We start from the raw sequence: 22651 nt of genomic DNA, 5'->3' as shown, positions 1-22651 counted from the left end.
ACTATGTTTCTCGGCTGGCCTGGGAACGCCTTGGGATTCTCCCGGAGGAGCTGGCCCAAGTGGCTGGGGAGAGGGAAGTCTGGGTCTCCCTGCTTAGGCTGCTGCCCCCGCGACCCGACCCCGGATAAGCGGAAGAGAATGGATGGATGGATATATATATATATATATATATATATATATACATGTGTGAATTTTTTTTTTTTTGAGTCATTTGCGGTATTGGTATGTGCATCCTGATAGTGTGATATTGATAAATTGTTGATATATTGTGCAGGCCTAAAGAACATAGCTATCCCACCTGTAGTTTTTGTAAGTTTATTAACTCCTTCTGGTGTTTTTTATTGTCTGCAGTCTTCGTCAGAGGCTAGTACCGGGCAGAGCCAAGCGGCGTCTTATCCAGCTGTACCCCCAGCAGCGATACCGCCCCCATACGTAAGTCACTCTGACAGTTTATTTGTTTATTTTTATTTATCTTAATTGTGTCCAGTTGTAACATGATCCAGTTTATTAATTTTACCATACTCTTCTCTTGGCTAGATGGCTCCACCAGGAATACCGCCCCACTATCCTCCCATGGGAATACCCCCCATGGCCCAGCGACCACCCAGCATGACTCCAATGCCACCGGGAATAATGCCCCCCGGCATAATGCCTCCCATGGCTGCACCACCAATGGGACAGGTGTGTTTAAAGTGTCTGAACGAACAGTATTTATATTTCTGCTTTACATAAATAAATTAAAAACTGTTTTAACGATGAGTGAAATTTGTTTTATCTTAAGTTGTATTTGTGTTGTTTTGGCTTTAAGAACAAGACCTTTGTAGTTAAAAGTGGCAGGACCCATAGTGAGCAAATGTAGAATTTTAACTATGTTTTTGGTTAGAGTTATCAAATAATTGTGTATTTGTAATTTTTATTTATTTTCTAATTCCAAGAAGAATAAGTAGTAACATCAGCTGTTATCATAAATAAGACATAACCTTATAATTTAAAAATTCAGTGTTTGTCTCACATATATTGTTTAAAGCCCTCAATAATTTCTTATAAAGTAAAGACGTTCTTCTTTTTTATTTTAAGGTAACAGCCCATTACGCTAACCTGTTTCCTTTTTGGCAAGCATGTGATCTCGCTATGCTGAGATAATGTCTCGTGTTGGGAAAGGATTTTTTTTTTACAAGGTGCTATAAGTTTGAGATGTAGTTTGGTGTGTTGTTACACAGATTAGAAGCTGTGTTTTCACACAACTAAATAAGAATAACGTCTTCATCTTCCATCCCCCCTTCTCCTTCAAGTTACACGCAGCTGACACCCCCTGCTCACACTGTGTCTTAATGCTTGCGCCTTCACTAGTCGGTATAAAAATGAATATTTCACGATGCTTCTGTTATTAGATGCCAGGCATGATGCCACCCATGATGCCAGGATTGATGATACCCCCTCGCATCCCAGCTGCAGCCGTACAACCAACGGGACCGGTACGTTTCTGAGGGCTCCTCTTCACACATCTTAAAAATAACCTGCAGTGTGTTAACATATGCACAGCCAAGTAACTCCTTTTATAGGCAGTGAGTAGATGTAAGGAAAAAAAAATTAAATGAGGCTGCCTCAACAAATACTGAGGCTTTGATTAAAATGTTCACTTGTGTTCGTTGAGTTATGTTTGCTTGTTTAAGTTTCATTTATTCTGAATAATTGTAAAAAGATTTATTCTAATACAATAAATCAGGGAGGTGAATGAAGTGTGTAAATTAATGTAATTATTTATTTACCTATTTGGATTCAGATCTCATAAGATGCATGTAAGCAAAACAAAGTTAACTTTTGTTTACATCTTGTGGCTTTAAATATGTACAGATTAAAGCTCTTGTAAGTAAGTCTCTAGTTACTTTATTTTGTTGAAGTTTGTCTGTATTTTTTGTTTAAATAACTCACACAAATAAATATTTCTTTCTCCCCACAGCCTGGTGTTGACACTACAAGTAAGCTCTTTACAAATCACTTTTTCTTATTTTGTATTCATTACAGGTACGATGTCTGATTGTTTTTTTGTCTTTATCTCTGCAGCAGCTGCACCTGGGACAACTGTACGTTCATTGACGTTTTCATCATAGTAGTTTTTACGAGTTTTGACAGTGCTGATGTCTGTTCACTTCAGTATTTGCATTCTCTTAACCTATTTGTCTTGTTTTTTGCAGAGTACTACAAACGGATCGCCTCAGGAAGAACAGCCAAAAAAGGTTTGCACAGATTTGAAACAAAAAGACTTGTGTTTAAGAGTTTAAAGCCTGATGGAGCCATTAAAAAAGTTACAAACAGCTTATTTACAGTGTTTGTGTTGTTTTTTTGGTTTGCCTTAGAAGTCTGTGTGGACAGAACACAAATCACTGGACGGGAAGACCTATTATTACAACACAGAGACAAAACAATCCACGTGGGAGAAGCCGGATGAACTCAAATCTCCTGCAGAGGTACAAACATTTCTCCCTTATATAAGGTGTTGCACATCTGGTGGAGTTTCTGTTAATAATCTGTTTATTGACAAATTTACACAATAATTTTACAGTGCTTTTTTAATTTCTCTTAGTTACTTGGCATTTAGGAATAGTGTCACCTGTGTATACTGTAAATATACCAGATTTAGCCTAATTGTCCTCCATCCAGTTAGTTTTATTATATACATTATAATTTTTTCAGTTTTGGGATGTATGGATTCTGATTCTGCGCTGATTGTTTTCGTAGCAATTGCTGTCTAAATGTCCATGGAAGGAGTACAAGTCAGACACAGGGAAGCCTTATTATTATAACTCTCAGACAAAGGAGTCCAGGTGGACCAAACCCAAAGAGCTGGAAGATCTGGAAGGTAGGAAGGAAGGGAGTCTGATTCCTTTAAAATCAGCCGTGCGTGAGTCTTTAACAGCATAATGAATGGGAGTTTGCTGGCATGTTCATGATGACACGGATGCACAAACAGAAGAAAACATGGCCTCCTGGGTGCATTGGTCTGTGTGCTGGGCTCTTCTTTTGTAATTAGCTTTAAGATGAAACAGGAACCCTGATTGTGATCTCTCTGTCTTTATTCCAGCTATGATCAAAGCAGAAGAGAATGGGTAAGAGTTTTCTGTTTACCTTTCATTACTCTTCACAACGCCTCTGTTTATTGACATATATTTAAATTGATTAAAAACTGTTTTCTGTTTGGTTTTCATGTGACAAAGAGGCTTGAATTTATCACCTTGGTTTGATTTCAGAACCACAGAGGTCGTGGCCCCTGGAACGACTGCAGCCCCCGCGGTTCAAGCCGATAATACGGCCACTATGGCGACAGTAATGGAGGTGGAAACTGCAGCGGCGGTAGTCTCAGAGGAACCACAGTCCCAGGCGACCATGAATCAAACAGCTGAGGTCAAGGCTGCAGAAGCACCTGTGACGTCCTCTGAGAGCGCAGTCGTCACAGAGAGCACAGCCAGGTAAACAATTATGACCCTTATTTTAAAAGCAAAGTTCACCTTCAAATAAAATGTAAATATCTTTCCTCTGGCCTGTAGTGCTGTTTATCCACTGAAGGCTTCTCAGAAAGTGCAGCTGTTTCTGCTGCTCCTTTCATAATCTGTCAGAAGCTTTTTTTTTATTAACTCTAAAGTCCAACTTGGTGTTACTCAGAAGGAGACGTGATGATGATACAGATGTGTTTTAACATATGAATATAAAGTTCTCTCTGCTGAGCTGTGACATTAGCTCAAACAACTTAAAAGTGTTAGGTGAGGCAATCGTTCAAATGGCATTTGGTCTTTCAGTTCTGCATGTGCCAGTAACCTTTTAGCAATAATTGGTGGAAGTTGGGGCAATAAAGTTCTGAATTGATTAGAGCATCGGTTCCCAGCTCTGGACCTCGAGGAACGCCGTCCTGCATGTTTTTATTGTTTCCCTGCTAACACCTAAAACATGCAGGATATTGTTCCCCGAGGACCAGGGCTGGAAAGCACCAGATTAGGGCACAGAAGTCATAGTTTGCAGCACTTCTCTGGGATATGCTATCATATATTCACCAAAAAAAAACACCATTTTCCATTGGCTCTGGTTGCAGGTGCAGCCTTCGGGTTCACCAGAGGAGTAGCATGCACCACATGGTCCTGGGTCTTTCACAGTTCCGTCTTCAGAACCCAATATGTTTCCCCTTTTTCCTTCTAATTAGACAATTCTGCCTTAAGGGGTTAACTTTCATTGCTAACGTTTCCCCCCTGCCAGTATGGGCACCATTAATGTACAAATGTGATATGGTGGCAGTTAATTTGTTAGTCTGAAAATGATCACGTTTTCTCTCAACAACTTTACTGTTCAAGTTTTTAAACTCACTTTTTGATGGTTTTTGCATCACAAACTAATTTCTATCCATTTTCTGTTAGATTTAAAAGAAAATATCTGTCTTCCTCTGCAATTCACACCAGTAGTAAAGATGGATAATTAGTGACAAGCCAGAGGGAAAAGATTACAGATGCAGATGGTGTGGTCTATTTAACTTGTGCAAAATAGAAAACAGATTGGAGTCTTTTCTGTGACCACATTACTCCAAGCCAAGATGGTTTTCTGTCTGCTGTCATGTTCTTTCACATCACAAACGGACACAACAGATTGTAAAATGGAAATCAGCAGCCGTTTTCTTATAATCTGGTACGAGCGGAACATGAAATTCTACTTTTGCTCACAAAAACATTCAAAAGGAAGCAATGGTGCACAACAGTGACTGTAATTGTTGTTTTTTATTACAATCGACTCATCATAAATCATGAATAGTTACCTTGTGTGACCCTGCTGCTCTGCAGAGAAACAGATGAAGTTGATGATTGAGGTTTCTTAAATCTAAACGTGCAGGTTTATAAACATGTCTTTGTGCCTTCAGATTACTGCAGTGATAAACTTTAAATATGGGTCATCTTTCGCTCAGTTTAATCTAATCTTTGGCTCCTCTTGCTGTAGAAGTCACTTCCAGTCTGTTATATTGTTGAAACGAGCCTGCTGTCTGGGACATCGGACAAGATGGCTCCGTTTCTTTAAGTTGTTTAGTTAGATTTAAAGGGATGGTTCAGGTTTTTATAGGATTGGGTGTTTGGGCTGTCAGTATCTTACCTGCAGAGGTCATATTAAGCATACCCAGCTGTAATAGCTTTCTGATGCAAAAGTAATGCAGTTGCAGAAACCAATAAATAAAGCTTCACATCCCGGCTATCAGATAATTTGGGTTTAAATAGTAGCTTCTGTCTTTACTTATCCATCTCACTGTTTCTCTAAACTGAAATTGCTCTGATTTTAATCCGCTGCAGGTAAGATTTAACCGTGTATTAGTACTCCACTTACAAATAAAAGATCTCTTTCATAAACATGTCATGATTAAGGCTTAAAATCACTGCTGTGGTGTTTAAAAATTGTTTCTCATTTGAATGAACTTCCAGCTCTCCTCCACCGGCCCACAGATGAACTCGTTTATGTGTTTTATCTTTTACGTGGGTGTGGGTGGAATGGATGCTCGACGCTTTTATTCCTCACAACAAGTCATTTGTTCTCAGTGTTGAAGTCAAAGAAGAGCGGCTCGAGCCCGTGAAGAAAACCTACAAGTGGAACACGAAAGAAGAAGCCAAGCAGGCCTTCAAGGAGCTGCTGAAGGAGAAGGTGAGTCGGGCCAACACCGAGGGGCATCGCCGGTCAGAAAGTTTGTTTGTTTCTTTGTTTTTTTAACTAAAATAAATGACCCACAACAAGTCTGGTGATAGTTTTGTTCCTAAACGTGCTCTCCTAACATGTTGTTCGATGACATTCTGTATGTTTTAGATGATTAAATCTGGCTGTGAGTTGAAGTCAAGTCAAATTTATTTATACAGCACTTTTCAGCAACAAGGCGGTTCAGAGTGCTTTACATCATGAAAACACACACAATAATAGCAAACTAGGGTATATAAAGCTCAACTTAACTTATCTAAAACAAGTCGTACTAAAGATAAACTGAGGAAAACCAAACTAAGTTATAATAAACTGATAATAAAAACTAAACCAGGATTTAAAAGCCTCAGCTAAACAGATCAGAGATGATACAAGCTAACAAGACATTGTGTTTATTTAAGTCACAAATGTCCAGAAAATTCAGCCTCATATTTCCATTAATGCAACTCAAACGTATTTCTCATTTATTTTTGCAAACCTGAGGTGAATGCCATGTGAGCCCTGTTATTGGGGATATTTTGGCTTCCTCCATGTCTGCTGGTGCCTGTGTGTTTATCATCACACCCTTTGCATCTGGATCTTGATCTAATCCCCCTCTTTTCTCCCCTCAGCCCTTGGGAGGTGTGTTAAGCTTCACCTCCTGTTGCTGTGGACGTGTTGTGTTTTCAGCTGCAAGGCCACCACCCACCTAGAATGTTGCTATATTTAGGCGCTTTTTAATTTTGTGCATAAAGCTCTCCTCTGAGATTGCTTGCCATTTTCTTCAAGTTCATAATGGGTCTGTCTTTATGATTAGCTTCATTGGATCACAGGCAGGGCGGGGGGCTTGGCTGGGATTAAGACACTGAGAGAAAGCGGCATGCCTCACTGAGTTAGAAAAACTGACAAGTGACAAGACAGAGGAGCACGGTGGAATCGGTTCATAATGGATGAAGAGTCACTTTCTGAGTGAGGCGAGTGGCAGAAAGGGTGCTTATATAAGTCCTTGGTGGTAGTTTTTCAAATTATTGCCAAGTCACACTCTTCCTAACACAGCATTTATTAGAAATTAAGAAAATGTGTTGACCTTAAAGCCACCAAAACAGAAAAGTGTCTTTAACTTCAGTCATTTTCCCTTCAAAAACCAAATTATACGTTTGCAAGTTTTACATTTGACCATTGTTTTGTGCTCTGTGTTTTAGGGTGTGGCATCCAACTCTTCCTGGGAACAGGCCATGAAACTGATCATCAATGATCCCCGCTACAGGTACAAGCTAATTAGGACATTGTTGTTTTATTTATTTATTTATTTAATGTGCTTAATAAATGAAACGGCCTCATCAGTGACCTTAACTTTAATCTTTCCATCCACAGTGCTCTTCCCAAGCTGAGCGAGAAGAAGCAGGCGTTTAATGCCTACAAAGTCCAAACGGAGAAGGAGGAGAAGGAAGAGGCCAGAATTAAATACAAGGAGTCCAAAGAGACGTTCCAGAGGTTCTTGGAGAACCATGAGAAGATGACATCCACCACCAGATACAAGTAAGAGCTGCAGGGATTTTTGGTTTGCGTGCCTGTTTGTCCGTGGATTGATCGGTGGCACTCCAAACTGTCGATTTGATTCCAGATCAGTTAAAGGTCATCTCTGGTTTGTGATCATCGCCGTTCAGCTGCTGCGCTGTTCGGTTCCACTTCACCTCCTCTGAGCTCCTACACCCGAGTTAGTTTTCACCAAAACACAACTTTACGTCACGCTTGCGTGATTGTGAGCGAAACGAGTTAAACATTTTGATTGGAAGTTTGAATTTCCTCTCACATTTGACTCTAATTACCCAACAGCCTTTGTCATTTCTTTTTCTTAAAGTACAACTCAAAACAACATCTTGATTATTAAGAATAAATCCGTATATTCTAGTATATATTAATGCAGCTGGTATTCTTTAAAACATGCACTTAGGAGCAGTATATGTATTTTAAATGTTGTAAAGATGGTTCTTGCTGCCAGTAACTTCCAGTTCTCGGGTATTTTTGGTTGAACACGCGGGTGAAAGTCATCCTGACGGGACGATCGACTCGTGACCTTGACGGCGAGCCAGTTTCAGAGTTCTGCTGGCACCAGCTTGTAATCTGGGCTGACACACAACAGGCGGTTGGAGAAGGAAAGCAGGGCTGCGTGTCTTTTATTTAATTTATTTCTCTGTTGTTGATCAAAGCCGCTGGTTCTCTTTAAAACCGGGATCTTAAAATCAGTCCAGCAAAGCAGGTGTTTACAGGGGACATCAAATGTGTGCAGCAGTTTTTATAAAGTTATGAACATTTTATAGAATTTATTGTTCGTGTGCTGGTTTGCATAGAGCAGCAAGATAAAATGAGACGGAGCTCCATTTGGCTGGTGAAACACTGCCCTCATGTGGGGTTTTATGTAAAACTGTTCCAAACCTTTATGGGTCCTTTGCATGTGTCCTTTCAATCCAGGAAAGCAGAGCAAATGTTTAATGAGCTTGAAGTGTGGAGTTGTGTTCCTGAGAGAGACCGGCTGGAGATCTACGAGGACGTCTTGTTCTACCTTGCTAAAAAAGAGAAGGTGAGCTGTTGTTTCACGGCGCGGCGTGGATTTTAACTTAACAACACAGAGTTTCGTGTAACTGTCCCCTTTTATTTTTCATGCAGGAGCAAGCAAAGCAGCTGAGAAAGAGGAACTGGGAAGCTCTGAAGAACATCCTGGACAACATGGCCAACGTGACATACCGGACCACCTGGTCTGAAGCTCAGCAGTATCTGCTGGACAACCCCACGTTTGCTGAGGATGAGGAGCTGCAGAGTAAGAGGACATCTTCAGTAGTTTGAACATGTGGGGAAAGAGTCGATGTTTTCCTGACGGTGTTATGTGCTGACAGATATGGATAAAGAGGATGCCCTCATTTGTTTTGAGGAGCACATCCGAGCACTGGAGAAGGAGGAGGAAGAAGAGAAACAAAAGTCTCTTCTTAGGGAAAGAAGACGACAGCGCAAAAACAGGGAGTCCTTCCAGGCATGTGTCCTCAAAGAGTCCGAAACGTGAAGCTTTCATGGCCTTTGAACACACGAGTGACAGTCGCTGTACTGTCTTCATGTTTTGTTCTTGTTTGTCAGAAATTTCTGGACGAGCTCCACGACCACGGCCAGCTTCACTCCATGTCCTCCTGGATGGAGATGTACCCGACCCTGAGCTCAGACATGCGCTTCGCCAACATGCTGGGCCAGCCTGGTACGACCTCGGGCCCCGTCACACGTGACTGCACACGTGAGCTCAGAGATCTGAAACGTGCACATACACCAGCACATTACACAAACAGAAATAAAAACAGCTAAATACAGAAATATGATATAAATTATAGTTAAGCTGCTCGAGACTTTAAATTAGTTGTCTTTTCTGCAGGCTCCACTCCTTTGGACCTCTTCAAATTCTACGTGGAAGACTTGAAAGCTCGTTACCACGATGAAAAACGAATAATCAAAGACATTCTCAAGGTAAGATCTTGAAGAAAACATTTATTTTTGTCTTTTTTCTGGAACTTTCTGGACCAGAGCTGTGTTCCTCAGAGCGCTGGTTTAAGGGTCGTATGCTGTGTCTAATTATCCAACCTGTTGATCAGTCTGCGTGTTTTCTGTCTCCCTTCAGGATAAAGGATTCTCGGTTGAAGTCAACACCAGCTTCGATGACTTTGGATCAGTCATCAGCTCAGACAAGAGAGCCACCACTCTGGATGCTGGAAACATAAAGCTGGCCTTCAACAGTGTAAGACTCCAGCTCACAGACCGATGGTGTCTGCTAACTGAGCTTAAAACGGCTTTTAATCAATGAACAGATGGAAAAAATGCATCAAAAGGCAGTTTGAAAACAATCCAGTCGGTCACTCATTGTAAAAAAAAAAAAAAACAGTTTGGATTTACAGCTTCTCGTTGCGTAAGGAAAACTAATAAGTTTTAGCTTCTTATCAGCTGTCGGGCAAAAAAATGCAGATTTTTTTCACTACATCAGGTTCTTAAATCCACTCCAAAATAACTCCTTATCAAACAAACACATTTGGAGCTTTTAATTAAAGAACCAAGTGATTTAAAACATGAATGGATGAAAATATTCAGTTATTGTCTGTGTTTTTATGGAGAACCTGTCATCATCCAGTTTAAACAGTCAGGTGTTAGTCTGCGTGCTTCATATCGAAGCACTGACTCCAGAACAGGTTTGTTTTGTGGCCACGCTTCAGATTCATCAAATGAGCCCACTGTACCACCTTTTTGCTGAACAGTTGCTGGAGAAAGCCGAAGCCAGAGAGCGGGAGCGGGAGAAGGAGGAGGCCCGCAAGATGAAAAGAAAAGAAGCCGCTTTCAAGAACATGCTGAAGCAGGCCACGCCACCGCTGGAGCCCGAGGTCACGTGGGAGGAAGTACGGACGCGCCGCCTTTTCCGTTCACACCGCTCTCCGTCGGGTTCGGTTCTGACGAGGGACTTTTGACTCTTTCAGATCAGAGATCGGTTCCTGAAAGAACCCGCTTTTGAAGATGTAACACTGGAGTCGGAGAGGAAAAGAATATTCAAAGACTTCATGCACGTCTTGGAGGTAAGGCTGTCACCGCGGTTTTATCGAACTTCACGGTGGCGGCGTTTAACGTTGGTCTTCTTTCCTTTCAGCACGAGTGCCAGCATCACCACTCCAAGACAAAAAAGCATTCGAAGAAGTCCAAGAAGCACCACAGGAAACGATCTCGCTCTCGATCGGTTGGTGGCTCTTAAACCTGGACAAAAAGTTTCCTGCTCCACAAAACCTGATAATCATCGAGTCCTTCTGTTTCCCTCTTTGAAAAAGGCCTCGGAGTCTGAGGATGAGGAGTACCACAAGAAGAAGAAGAGGTCGCAGTCCAAGTCTCCCTCAGAGCGATCATCTAGTGGAGAGTCAGGTTGGTGTTTTGTTTTTTTCCACTTCTCAGCAGATCCGTTCGTGGCAGAAATGCAGCTGATTGTTTCCTGATGCTTTCTGTGTGAAACCAGAGAGAAGCTATAAAAAGTCCAAAAAGCACAAGAAGAAGGGCAAGAGGAGGCGCCACAAGTCGGTAAGTCCACTCAGGGTCGTACCTGCGGCGAGCGCGCACGCCGTTTCTCCTCTGATGTAGAACTGTGACCAACAGGCCTCGCCGGATTCTGACAGCGAGAAGAAAGGGCGCGAGCGCGACGGCAAGCGCGACAGGGAGTCGGAGAAGGATAAAGAGAACGACAAGTCTCGGGGGAAATCTCGCTCCGAGTCCAAACAGAAATCTCCTAAAAAGAAGGGAGCCAAAGAGGAGGTGAGTTCTGAATCTGTGAGGTGGCCTCTTCTGCACGTAGCTCCTCTAAAACCACCTGACTCTTCTTCTCTGCTCCTCTTCTTCTGTGCTCAGGGCGGCTGGGACACGTCAGGCAGCGAGCTGAGTGAAGGAGAGCTGGAGAAACGGAGGAGAACTTTACTGGAACAGCTGGACGCACCTTGATGATACTTCTGTTGATCTTTTTTTTTTTTTTTTTTAATTTTTGGTTGCCATTTGTACACTTCAACAACCACGCATTCCCTGCAGGCTCAGCAGACCGCGCCGCTCGCTCGCGCTGCTTTTAATGGAGCCGCACTAATGTACTGTTCTCACACACTCGTTCTGTGACTAACTTGATATCAGGAAACTCATCAGCTGTTCGGTTTGTAAACGTCCAGCTGCCTGTTGTTAGCTTCAAGTCTTCTCTTTAGCTGGCTGTAGTTGTACGTTTTCCATTGCTGATCATTTTTATTTGAATTAAAGGCGTATTTTAAAGTCACGCTCGCTGTCTTTGCAGGATATTTGGATTTGCTGCAGCAGTGAGTCTGCAAAGAAGGAATCTGAGTTTAATGTACTTCATGATAGGTTATCTGATTGTTCTGTTTTACTAGATATAGAAATAATCAGCAAATGATCGAAGAAGTTCAGCCTGTCAGCAGTTTGTGTTCCTGAGGGCTGACTTCCCTTTAAGGATGGGTGAATTTAGGGACTCCATCTTGAGTTTAAAGAGGACGGCAGCAGTTTAGGAACCATCCGGGACCACGTTGGTGAAAGTATGCTGACGGCAGCCATGATGAAAGCTAAACTGGTTAAAAGGTCAGTAAAGAAACTTCAGTCTTTTCTGCTTTATTTACTTTGACTCTGGCCATGAAAACAATACCTGTTTGAATGAATTAATTCAACTGAAGGCATGTTTGAGCAACTAGTTCAGATTTTTCCTTTTCTTACTGTTGAAGACATTCAGCCTTTTGTAATAAAGTAATATTTACCTGAGCTATTCTTGCTTAGGAATTCTACTTTAAAAACTCTTAAAATGTAAGAGTTTGTGTATTTGAAACATTTGGTACTTTTCAGAAGTTGTAAGTTTAACAGATCCCATTTGTTTTTTGGAAAATGCCCCCAGATTCTTGCAGTGAATCCAAGAAATTTAAGAAAAACTTGTTTTTCTTGAAGTATTCTTCTGTAAAGTTTTACTAGAAAAACAAACTTCTTGCTCTAAATCACATGTCAAGCTCTGTTCCTCTGGGGCCACTCTCCTGCATGTTTTTAGACGTGTTCTTGCTCTAAAACACCTGATTTAAATGAGTGACTTGTGGACGTGCTTCTGGAGAACTTGATGTTTTGGTGAGGAGGTAATTAAACCGTTTGAATCAGGTGTGTTGGAGCAGGAAAACCTAAAACCTCCAGGACAGTGGAGCCTGGAGGCCTGAAGTCTGACACCCCTGATCTAAAGTAACAAAACAATGAAGTCGTTTTTTTTTTTTGTTTGTTTTCCTTTGCAAACATCCAAAGAAGTCACCAGAGACGATGTTACGTTCAGTGTAAATAGTTTATTAGATTTCTGAAAATCTCATAACTAAGAAAAGATTATTTCGAACAGATCGTCGAAAAATACACTTGTGAGGAGAAAAACAAAAATGCCAGTATTACCCAGTTTGAGACATTATGGAGTTAAAGACGCGTTTTTAGTGGAGGAAATGACAACACGTCGGGTCACTACAGGTAAACTCGGCTGTAACAGGTCGTATGAACACGATTTCTGCTGCTTGTGGTGACATAAAAACACAACGAACACCTAATCAGACACACTATGGTAGACAGCTGGCTGCATTTGGCTTAATTAAATATACAAAAACTATAAGTTAAAAATAACATTCAAGTTGGATCGCACAAGGCAAAGAAAACCTGTTTAAACATTATGTACAATATTAACCATCTGGTAATGCAAGTTAAAAAAAAACAAAAAACAGGTCCCAACATATTCTGTAGCAAAATATCTGTACAACAAAAACCCTTTATGTTGTGTACTTTTATCACATGAGATGAAAACATGAGCTTGAATGATTTGTTTTAGTGGTAAATACTTTAAAATTACAGTAAAGTGAGAAGAAAGTCTGGATCAAACACTTAAAAACATCAGGATTAGTTGAGGATGCTGGATTTTCCTGCTCACGTTGCTTTAAAGGCATCGATTTTTGTTCCCGAAACCACAGAAGCGTTGGTGCAGCTACAAAAATATGCTGAAATTTAATCAGATTTTTTAAAGTAAACACTCATTTATTGATTAAAAGCTACAAATTCAGGCTTGACCCATCATTTATAATAACACAACGCATACATTTCACATTAGACTGGTCAAATTTAATAACCTTTTCTCTCTTTTTTTAACAGTACAAATATAGAGTTTTAAATATATATATATATATTTTTATCATTTTCTTCATGCCAGTTAATCTCCCCTTTTAGTACAACAAAAAGCCTCATGAGATGTTTAAGCTTGTGCACACGTTTAACGAGGAACGATGAAGAGCACCGGAATGCGTTACGATAATACAAGAGTCAAACTTCTCCTTTAAAAAGAACCAGCTGGAAGGTCAAAGGTCCCGCTCATTCCAGGGTGACATGTTTTCACATGGCTCCTAAGGCCGCTGCATGTCGGGTCGTATTGCTTTAAGTGGGGTTAATAACGACAGACGGACAGAAAACATCACAAACATAAGTTCAGGCACTTGTCTAAGTTGCTTCGATTCAACTTTGAGTTCAGTCCCGTTTACTTTCCCACTCCTTCATTGTGAACCCTGCTACTATAGTCCCATAGAAAAATAAAGTCCCCTCCTCAACAGTTGCTTCAAACACTTCATATCCTTCCTCCGTCACTTTCATCCGCTCCATCCTTCGCCCGCTTCCCCTCCCTCCCCCGCTGCACGTGCGCTGCTCCCTCGTCACATGACCACTTCGCCGTTGTTCACCGGCCGCAGATTCTGATCGTCGTAGCGTTTCCTGACGCTCCTCCGCACGGCGTCCGCTCGTCTGTACGGCTGGTTCCTTAAATCTGGGAGGAGAGGATCGGGCGGTGGACAAAAAAAGCGTCAGTCGGCATCTTGCTTTCGTTCTCACGAGCCCACATGTTTAGGAGTGCTGGTAGCCTAACTTTCAAAGCAGCGTGAGGTCTAAACATTAAAAAATAAAAATTAAAACTGCTCCTATGAAGCTCTGCAATCCTAAATACTTTATGCATCGTGAAACCAGGATGCATTTTTTTTTAAAGGAACAAAAACACTAAAAAGCAAGCTGGTTATTGTAAAACGTACTAATATTAAAAAACAAAGGAACCTAAATAAAAGCACTGCAAAACAAAAACCAAAAGGGAGGTAAAAAAGAAATGCTTGCCAGGTCTGAGACACATCCACCACTACAGGGGTGCTACTGGAGGACTTCCTTACCCTCAAGTAGACATTGGGAAATTTAGTAATATTATTCTTCTTTAGTTCTGGATGAAGAAAAGACAAAAAAAATAAACAACAAAATAAAAAAAACGATTACAATTGGAAGACGTGGCTGATGTTGGCACCACATGTTGACGCTGCGAGAGCAAAGCAGGAGGCTGCGTGTGGAAGAGGCCAGAGAAGGATGAGAGGCGGACAGAGCTAAAGGATGTTAACTGGTTCCACCTGCAGATGGTGATCAAAGCTCTGTGTCCTTTCTTTCCTATGTTACTAGACCCAAACTGCTTTGCAAAGTGGCTACCAGCAGGACAGAAACCTCCAGTTCAGAGCAACTGTAAATAATAATAATAAAAAAAATAAAAAAACAGCAGGGTTATGTTCACCAGCACCAAACACCTACAGCAGCATGCAGCCAGGAAAACACTGACTACTGATCAGTGAATGAGCTCAAAACACGAGAATTTGGTGAAGCAAACTGGTTGCAGGTTAGTAGTGCACACACACACACACACACACAGGCAGAACGTCGTTGGGAACACGTCGTGCAGAAAGCCAGAAGCCGTGTGACAGGCAGGGGATCGGGCACGGCATATGAGCCAACTTAGAGAGCAGGGGTGCATTGTGGGAAAGCAGTCAGCATGCGAGGAAGAGCATCAGCGGTGGTAATGATACGTGATGAGAAAACACACACAGAGAAGCAAGTTATAATGCCACAGTCACCTGAACACACAGTAGTCATACCTGGAGCTTGTATATACTGCTACTGTATATTACAAGACCAAATTACATAGATGGCCACTAGATGGCAGCACACAGCCTGACTTTTCTTACTAAAAGAGAAAAAGTTGCCGTCTCTGTGACATTATTATCTGCCATGGTTGATGACATTATCGTGATAGATGTGGGTGTCACACTTCATGCAGGTGGGTAAAAAGAAACATAATCCCAAACCTTTTGTCATGCTCAAAAAAAAAAAAGAAAACACACACTTCTGTAAGTGTGTGTGTGTGTACTCTCCACAGTTAAAAGATAAGGAGTGTGACGAGGCATGCGGTGAGGGGAGGAGGGGGGAGGACACAAAGATGCAAACGTTTTGTTCCAGCAACCTTTGAGAAGAGAGACAGATCTATAAGCTTTAGTAATGGTACTCCTCATTGAGAGCGGGCTCGCAGAAGAACCGAGAGCCGCGCTTGGCGGTGCGGGCGGTAAAGGGCACGGTCTTCAGCACTGCATCGAGGACGACAGGAAAACAGCCGGGACAAAAACAAGACAGACACAGTGTAAGAAAAGCAAGTCTTCCACAGGGTTTAGCATCGGTTAGATCCTGAGCAACCCCCCCCAACAACAGCATCCAGATCCGGAGGCAAAACGTCCAAAAGCAAATCCTAAAACCACATTCCCCAAAACGTCAGAAATAACGACAGATTTTAGTTTTATTAACAGTTTTAAACCTGAAATGTTAAACAAACAACACCCATGAGAGTGAGTTTCTGCTGTTTGACCCTAAGAATATCACAACACCACATTTAGGCAATGAAATGATCTATCAGGGGGTGCTGCAGCACCCTCCACACCCATACTTCCCACAGCCTTGTAATAAGGGTAACGTATATCTGACTTTAGACTTGACTTTTTAATTATATTTTTTACATCTGAATTCAGAAGGAGCAACGCTCACAAACGTCTCTTTTTCCAACAGGATCCTGTAGGGATTCTGTGGCTGAAGGAGCCATTTTGATTTTGGGAAGTGAGGTGGTTTGGTTTCCTGTTTTTAGGGACTTTAGCTGTGTGCTCTTGTTTTTATAATGCAAGTCTGGATCACAGGCAGGCCAGTTTAGGGTTTATTTTCTCTAAACTACAGATGATTGTCTGAAAGTCGGCCACTGAACTGAGCCCTGAGAACACACCAGAAAGACCATTTTCTTTAGCACAAAATAATAGTTTCATTTAATAAACAGATCAGCTTCCCAACTACTTAACCTGAAGGAAAGCACAAAAGAGTTTTTCAAAATAAAGTGATGAGCACTCAGAATGATTCCTGGAAATATTGGTTTTAATTTTGTTTCTTTTTGAAGGTGGGGTTGTATGAGTTAATTCTTCACAGAAAGGCAGATTAAAACATCAGATTATGTTACAGAAACCCCTGATGTGTTATGTTTGCAGATTCAAACAGAGTTGATTCACTCTAATCAACCTTTTAGACAATTAGGCACATTTTTATGACATCCCACCACATTTAATGCCTTCTTTGTTTCTGTAACATATAGCTACAAAGAGCTATTAACAATAGGTGGCTAACGGGAAATAAAGAACTGCGTAAAGCAGCAGGGCTGTGTGCTCAGAATGAGCACTCGATCTTTAAACTCCACAACAGGAAGTTCCATCTCCTTTGGTTGTGACAGAAAGAAAACACGTTTTATTTTATGGGTTTTTGGTAGGACTTTTTACCCTTCTGGGAAATAGTCACATCCCGGCCGTGTCTATGTACAGATGCTGTTACAGAGCAAAGACAAAGCAGATCAGCGATGATCATCAGGTGCATTTGAGTTGCGTAGCAGAGCCTGTTTGCACTAAATTTGGATGTAAAAGCTGAAGTCTGTGTTAGTTGGTTTAGAATCCCTTCGCTGCAGCAGGACTGACCCTTCATGCAGAGTGTGTGTGTGTGTGTGTGTGTGTGTGAGAGATCGTAGGTAGGTTCGGGTGAAGTTACCCGTGATGATGTCCTCGATCGCTCCGTCTTTGCCTTCATAGACAAGACGGCTGTCTTTCACCTGTTTCCTCCGGAGCTCCTGGATGAGCTCCTGCTGCTGCTGCCGCTTGTTTTTATGGGAGGGAGACTGAAACCAAGAAAGCAGGAGGTTATTATCATATAAGCCACAACAGGTGCCGGTCCTTCCATCCTGGTTTTCCTGGGAGTTAACAGAATAATCAGAGACCCTGAGGGGTGTGGCTCAGCAGGATGTCAGACTGTAATCCTGACGAAGAGGAAGGGAAGCTGGAGTACCTTCTGGTCTTCCTCCATCATGGCTTCTTGTTCTAGAAGTTTCTCCATCAACATCTGCTCCTGCCTCTTCCTCTGCTCGTTGTCTTCCTCCGCTTGCTGAGGAGCCACAGACAACATGATGTTTACTGTAGTCTCATAAAATAATTAGATAAATATAAACAAAACAACGATGCCTTGGCGGTAAAATTACTGCATTAAATAAGGCTGGCAGATTTTACTGAAACGCTCAGTAATGAATCCCTGGATGTACAGCTAACCAACCTTAGCCACCACTGAAACGGCTTTAAGTCAGTCAATTTTACACATATGGAGATCAAATTTGGTGTGGTAGTAGCTGAGAGTCATCCCCAACACATATTCTGAGCACTAACTGATCACACATCTCTGTTTAAAACTGCGACATGCAAGGTGCTGACGCTACGCATTTCTGGCTAAAATGCTAGCTACGTTTGTAAAATGTGATCATTTATTTGCAGAAACCTTACACTGATAGTAAAAGTAATAACAGTCGTATGAAACAAATCTCTGGCTGCTAGCTGTTTTTGTATGTAAGTGTGTGACCGGCTCACCCTGTACGCCTTAACAAACCGCACAAACACAGGAAAGAAAACAGAAGGCGGCGTGGTTTTGGAGTTCTCCCCGAAGAATTTCACAGCCTCGTCATAGGCGTCCTTTTTAATGGAGGGAAAAAAATAATCGAAAGAAAACAAACAGATTTAGTCGGTGTGATGGCGGTGAAGAACAAAGCCAGGTGTTCTCCAGCAGGGGGGGTTACCTGTGCCACCTTGGCGTCGTCCTGCAGCTTTTTCAGCTTGCTCTCGTTGTGTGTGATGAAGTCTTTGAGCATGGTGTTGTGGCCGTGCATGCTGTACTCTCGTTTGGTCAGCTCCATGCCTCTCTGCAGCTCTTTGACATCCAGCAGGACGTTATCCAGCGACACTGAACACCCACAGACATGCTCCGTGTCACACAAAGCCACTCTGGAGGAAAGAACACGTGCTGTCGTCTCCTGCGCTCACCTGCAGCAGCTTTTTCAACATAGTGCAGCTCGTTGTGGAAGACGGCCACTTGGGGGTATTTCTCCCTGATCACGTTGGCGATGTAGTGCAGCAGCGTGAGCTTCCGGTCTGTCGACTTGGTATCAAGCAGCTGCGGGGAAAGTCAGAGAAAACAAGCGTTTAGCGGAAGAGAAAGCTCCCGGGTTCAGGCCGAAGGAATCCACTCACCAGGTCTAAACTCTGCAGCTTGAATCCGTACACCGCTCCTCGTTTGCTGCTGTTCATGTAGTTTCCAAGTGCCAAGATGATCTGAAACACGAGCAAAGAGCGGTCAGAAAGGAAAGCAGGCGCATGTTCGACATGATGCACTCATCTTCACTTACCTCTAAAATCTTCTTTAGCTTCTGCGATGACTTAATGGAGACGGACGCTGCAATGACGGCGTGCAGTTGCTGCAAAGAGTGAAACAACAGCTTCAGCATGACAGCAGCCACAACATCAGGAACCACTGGAAAAAAGGACTTCAGTTACCGGCGTGAGCATCTGAATGCTTTCGCTGAAGTTGCCGATGAAGGCCATGATGGTCATCTTCTGCATGAGCCGCTCGATCTTGCTGAACTGCATCATGAAGCGGTCCTCGTCTGTCAGGCTTTCCAGCGGCTTGCGCTCCTTCTCGAACTGCCGCAGTACTTTGATCTCGTTCTCTGTGGGCTGGAAGCGCATCAGGCACTCCACGAAGTCCACCGGCAGAGTCCGCAGGTCGAACCTGGGAGGCCACAGGACCACAGCAGCGTCAGTCACGTCGCCTGAAGACGCCCGGGTGCTAATGTATGATAACCTGTCTCATATGTTGTCAGCCGACGCTCGTTTCTTATGAAAACTTACAGCTGAATGCCCTTGCAGATCTCCTCAGACGTCTTGCCCACCTTCCTCAGCGTGATGGCCAGGTTCTTCGCCCTGTTGGAGTCCAGTAGGGTCACCTTGTTGGGTCCCTTCTGGATGCTCTTCTGCTTATTGGAGGCGAGGTTGATCGGCGGGCCCTGAGCTTTAGTCTTAAACATCTCCTCGAACTCGTCCACATTTAGGTCCTAAAAGACAACAAGGATGTCTTTACATGGCGGGTATTTGAGAAGGTATTTCTGAGCTGGGGGGTGGGGGAGAGAGTTGTACCTCCAGTATCCTCTCGTCGTCGATCTCGTTGAACACGGTCCCGTTGATCTGGTTTGGTTTCAGGGCCACCCAGTTAAAGACGGGCATCCGAAACTTCGTCTTGATGGGTTTCTTGATTTTAACAGCTGAACCGGATGAAAAAATTTAATAAATTAGTGCTGATCTAAAATTAAAATGTGCATTCACACACACACACGCAGGTGGAGAGATGGATGGGCATCAGGAACTAAAAACATCTGAGATGCACAGATTTCATAATTTACAGACTGATTCTGATTTCTAATTTCTGTAGTTCTCGCCTACCAACTCCAAATGTTTCCTCTAAGAACCAGTGCTAAACGCAAACTAATTATTAGCTTTTCTCCATCACTGGAAACCTAAAAAGTAAACACTATAAGATTTTTGGATGAAAGTATTTGTACAAATAAATCTAAATTATTTAAAGACCAAACAAAAACCTTTCATCTACTTGACTCATCTTAGAACAAATAAAGTGCACAAGAGAATACTTTTTCTACAAGGAATCAGCTTAAAATGAATTGATAAAATGTTAATTCATTCTGTCTGAAATATTAATTTATGTTTTTATAGCCGTGCTGAATTACAGGCTGATTATTGTAAAAATTAAACAATAAATCTTTGTTTAGAAATGACAGGATTCATAATCTGAACCTAAATATGTCCTGTTTAAGTGGCAGCTGGATTTGTAAAGAAAAACCTGAGCTTATATTCCTGAAGAGCACCGTCAGAGCAGACAAAGTGTTTCTGAACATCTTACAGATACTTTAACTCTGAGTCCACTGAATCAAACTGTGCTGCTGCTTGTGTCAATCAGCCTCTTAGCTATGGTGCAAAGAAATAAAAAAAATCATAAATAAAAGGATTTTTGTCAGATTCTGGTCACCTGGTGAGAAATCGGTGCATCTCTGCTAAAAAACAACACCAAACATACATTTGTACTCAGTTCTGAACACTTTAAATTGATCAGATGCTTTAACGAAACATGTTTTCAGTCTCTCTGTTAAACTATTCTTCCCCTGTAGAGCTAAATCCTTCAGCTTCCTGTCAGCAGAACAAGGCCAGAGGATATACCTGTTCAGTAAATGTTACGTATGGTGAGGATTACCTGCCAGTTCTGGGGCCAAACTATTTATTGGGCAGATTAAAGCTATTTGTGGCCAGCAGAGCTGCTTCACTGAAGCTGAACGTTGAGGTGGCGCCCTCGCCTCGGCCTGCGGAGCAGGTGTCAGGAGGGGGCAGAGAGATAAGGCTGTCATGGGAAAAGTAAACAGCATTCCTCCGCTGCACAGCTTCCATCTCCCTAATCATCTGCGTGCCGCAGCAGGTCACTGTGTCTCAGCGAGCAGCCGACTTCTAAATGCACTCTAAACAGCAAGGCATGAAGGTGAACCATGCAGAGTTTTAAATGTGGTCTTTTCTGACTGAACACAAATCTGCAGGCAGACTGGAACACTTTGAAATGGTCAGACTAGATAAAGATAATTGGTTCCAAATATTATGAGTTTGAGCTAGTATGAGTGACTTATTACGTTTCATACAGCAGATACTGCAGAAACTCAAAGGAAAACAAAGAAAACAGCAACATATTTAAAGGAAATCTGAAAATTTTCACTCATGACCATTTTTAGCTTTTAAAAAACCACATTTAAAATTGTTTGGAAACCACAGGAAAACACAAGACAAAAAACAACACAACAGCCAGAACCTACAGAAGAGTTTGATGGGTCCCTCTGGTTGGCAGAGGAAAGGAGATAATTCAAAGATACAATGGTTACAAACTTACCAGAAAAAGGAAGAATAATTACACAACACATCCAACAACACCAGGAGTAAAACATGTTTACCTAATGTGATCACTAACTGATTACGTCAAAGAAGACGTAAAGGTTTCAAATTTCACAACATTTTCACCTGAGGATATTTAGAGAATACTCAAGTGTACAGGTGTACTGACAAATATACCCACATGTACAGATAGTACAGGTCGATCCGGTTACTGAGCTTATCAAGAGTCTGTCATCACAATTTAAAGAATTGGGCGAGCAGAAACATCTGAGAAGGTCAAAGGCGGGTGGATTCAGTCAGAAAACCTGTATGATTCCATTATCAGACGGGTTAAAGGTAGATTCAGCCTCACCTGCTAACCCCGAGTTCATGATCACAGTGGGTGTCCCCGTTCCACATCCAGGGAGCGGGGGGGCCATGGGGGGTGGAGGAGGAGGCAGAGGAGCTGATGTCTCCGAGGCCAGCCCTGGCGGTGGAGGGGGAGGGGGTGGCGGCGGAGGGGGAGGTGGAGGAGCTACTGCTGGGATTTCCAACGACGGCCCGTTTGGCACTGGAGAGGACAAAAAAAAAAAGGAAGAGGGTGAGTAAAAAAACAGCTGGAGCTGACAGAGATAGCAGATGAGTCATGAGGCAGTAAATACAACTTCTTTTTTGTGAATGAAAACATGTTGTGGGTAAACACAGATGAAGCCGTTTCTGTCCGAGCTTCAGGGTTTCCTCATTTGGTTGACGCTGAACCTACATGTTCCGTTTCCTGGCAGCGGAGGGGGAGGAGGAGGTGGTGGAGGTCCGGCAGCCGTGCCTCCTGAAGATCCGACATGGTTCTGACCGACTCCCAGCCCCACGCCCGGCGAGCCGCCCGCGCCGGACGGAGAGGACGTCAGGATGGAGATGTCTCCGTCTCCCTTCTTGTGGATCTTGATGGTGCCCTGCTTCTCCAGCTCGTGGATCTTTTTCTCCAGCTTGCTCTGACGCTGGATGGCCTCGTCTTTCTCCTTCAGCATCTGCCGCAGCGAGTGAACCTGTGTGGTGGTGTCTTTGAAGGCTTCCTGTGTAGAAAATGTGCGTGGCTACAATTAACCCTTGAAGGAGCAAAACATCCTGTACAGTTTTTTATATAAAAACTGTCCAACTGTCACATTTTCCACAATCCAAGAAGCCTCATGCACAAAAAACACGTTTCAATTTCTTAAAACCTTCATGCAAAGAGCAAGTCT

General features: G+C 42.6%; 2 protein-coding genes across 8 annotated transcripts in view; one reads left to right on the top strand and one right to left on the bottom strand.

The window, feature by feature from the left end:
• Positions 1-11849, top strand: part of prpf40a (PRP40 pre-mRNA processing factor 40 homolog A) — a 16145-nt gene extending 4296 nt beyond the window's left edge. For 2 of the 3 annotated variants that reach the window (XM_017424393.2, XM_017424390.3), the window contains exons 2-27: positions 352-432; positions 538-681; positions 1392-1475; positions 1961-1979; positions 2065-2084; positions 2196-2237; positions 2358-2468; positions 2740-2860; positions 3083-3107; positions 3249-3467; positions 5562-5664; positions 6894-6958; positions 7066-7230; positions 8164-8272; positions 8359-8509; positions 8586-8719; positions 8821-8971; positions 9107-9198; positions 9350-9466; positions 9978-10115; positions 10194-10289; positions 10361-10447; positions 10536-10626; positions 10718-10779; positions 10855-11010; positions 11104-11849. In XM_017424393.2, coding sequence (XP_017279882.1) covers positions 352-432; positions 538-681; positions 1392-1475; positions 1961-1979; positions 2065-2084; positions 2196-2237; positions 2358-2468; positions 2740-2860; positions 3083-3107; positions 3249-3467; positions 5562-5664; positions 6894-6958; positions 7066-7230; positions 8164-8272; positions 8359-8509; positions 8586-8719; positions 8821-8971; positions 9107-9198; positions 9350-9466; positions 9978-10115; positions 10194-10289; positions 10361-10447; positions 10536-10626; positions 10718-10779; positions 10855-11010; positions 11104-11193 — 2673 coding nt within the window. In that variant the 3' untranslated portion in view covers positions 11194-11849. The remainder of the gene's footprint in view (positions 1-351; positions 433-537; positions 682-1391; positions 1476-1960; positions 1980-2064; positions 2085-2195; positions 2238-2357; positions 2469-2739; positions 2861-3082; positions 3108-3248; positions 3468-5561; positions 5665-6893; positions 6959-7065; positions 7231-8163; positions 8273-8358; positions 8510-8585; positions 8720-8820; positions 8972-9106; positions 9199-9349; positions 9467-9977; positions 10116-10193; positions 10290-10360; positions 10448-10535; positions 10627-10717; positions 10780-10854; positions 11011-11103) is intronic. The other variant, XM_017424391.3, reaches the window with a different exon arrangement.
• Positions 11850-12540: 691 nt separating this feature from the next.
• fmnl2a (formin-like 2a) overlaps positions 12541-22651 on the bottom strand; it is a 49058-nt gene continuing 38947 nt past the window's right edge. Inside the window, exons 15-28 of one of the 5 annotated variants that reach the window (XM_037976314.1) lie at positions 22177-22483; positions 21787-21984; positions 19629-19753; positions 19344-19546; positions 18990-19224; positions 18842-18910; positions 18687-18767; positions 18480-18609; positions 18236-18399; positions 18030-18131; positions 17461-17556; positions 17167-17293; positions 15563-15683; positions 12541-14062 (exon numbers count right to left, since the gene is read on the bottom strand). In XM_037976314.1, the coding sequence (XP_037832242.1) occupies positions 15592-15683; positions 17167-17293; positions 17461-17556; positions 18030-18131; positions 18236-18399; positions 18480-18609; positions 18687-18767; positions 18842-18910; positions 18990-19224; positions 19344-19546; positions 19629-19753; positions 21787-21984; positions 22177-22483 (1929 nt within the window). In that variant the 3' untranslated portion in view covers positions 12541-14062; positions 15563-15591. Of the gene's footprint in view, positions 14063-14400; positions 14501-15562; positions 15684-17166; positions 17294-17460; positions 17557-18029; positions 18132-18235; positions 18400-18479; positions 18610-18686; positions 18768-18841; positions 18911-18989; positions 19225-19343; positions 19547-19628; positions 19754-21786; positions 21985-22176; positions 22484-22651 lie in introns of all 5 variants that reach the window. The other 4 variants (XM_037976313.1, XM_037976315.1, XM_037976311.1 and 1 more) reach the window with 4 other exon arrangements.

The sequence above is a fragment of the Kryptolebias marmoratus genome, linkage group LG6 (genome assembly GCF_001649575.2).
Source record: "Kryptolebias marmoratus isolate JLee-2015 linkage group LG6, ASM164957v2, whole genome shotgun sequence".
Taxonomy (NCBI): Eukaryota; Metazoa; Chordata; class Actinopteri; order Cyprinodontiformes; family Rivulidae; genus Kryptolebias; species Kryptolebias marmoratus.
This window is presented reverse-complemented; position numbering and strand designations above follow the sequence as displayed.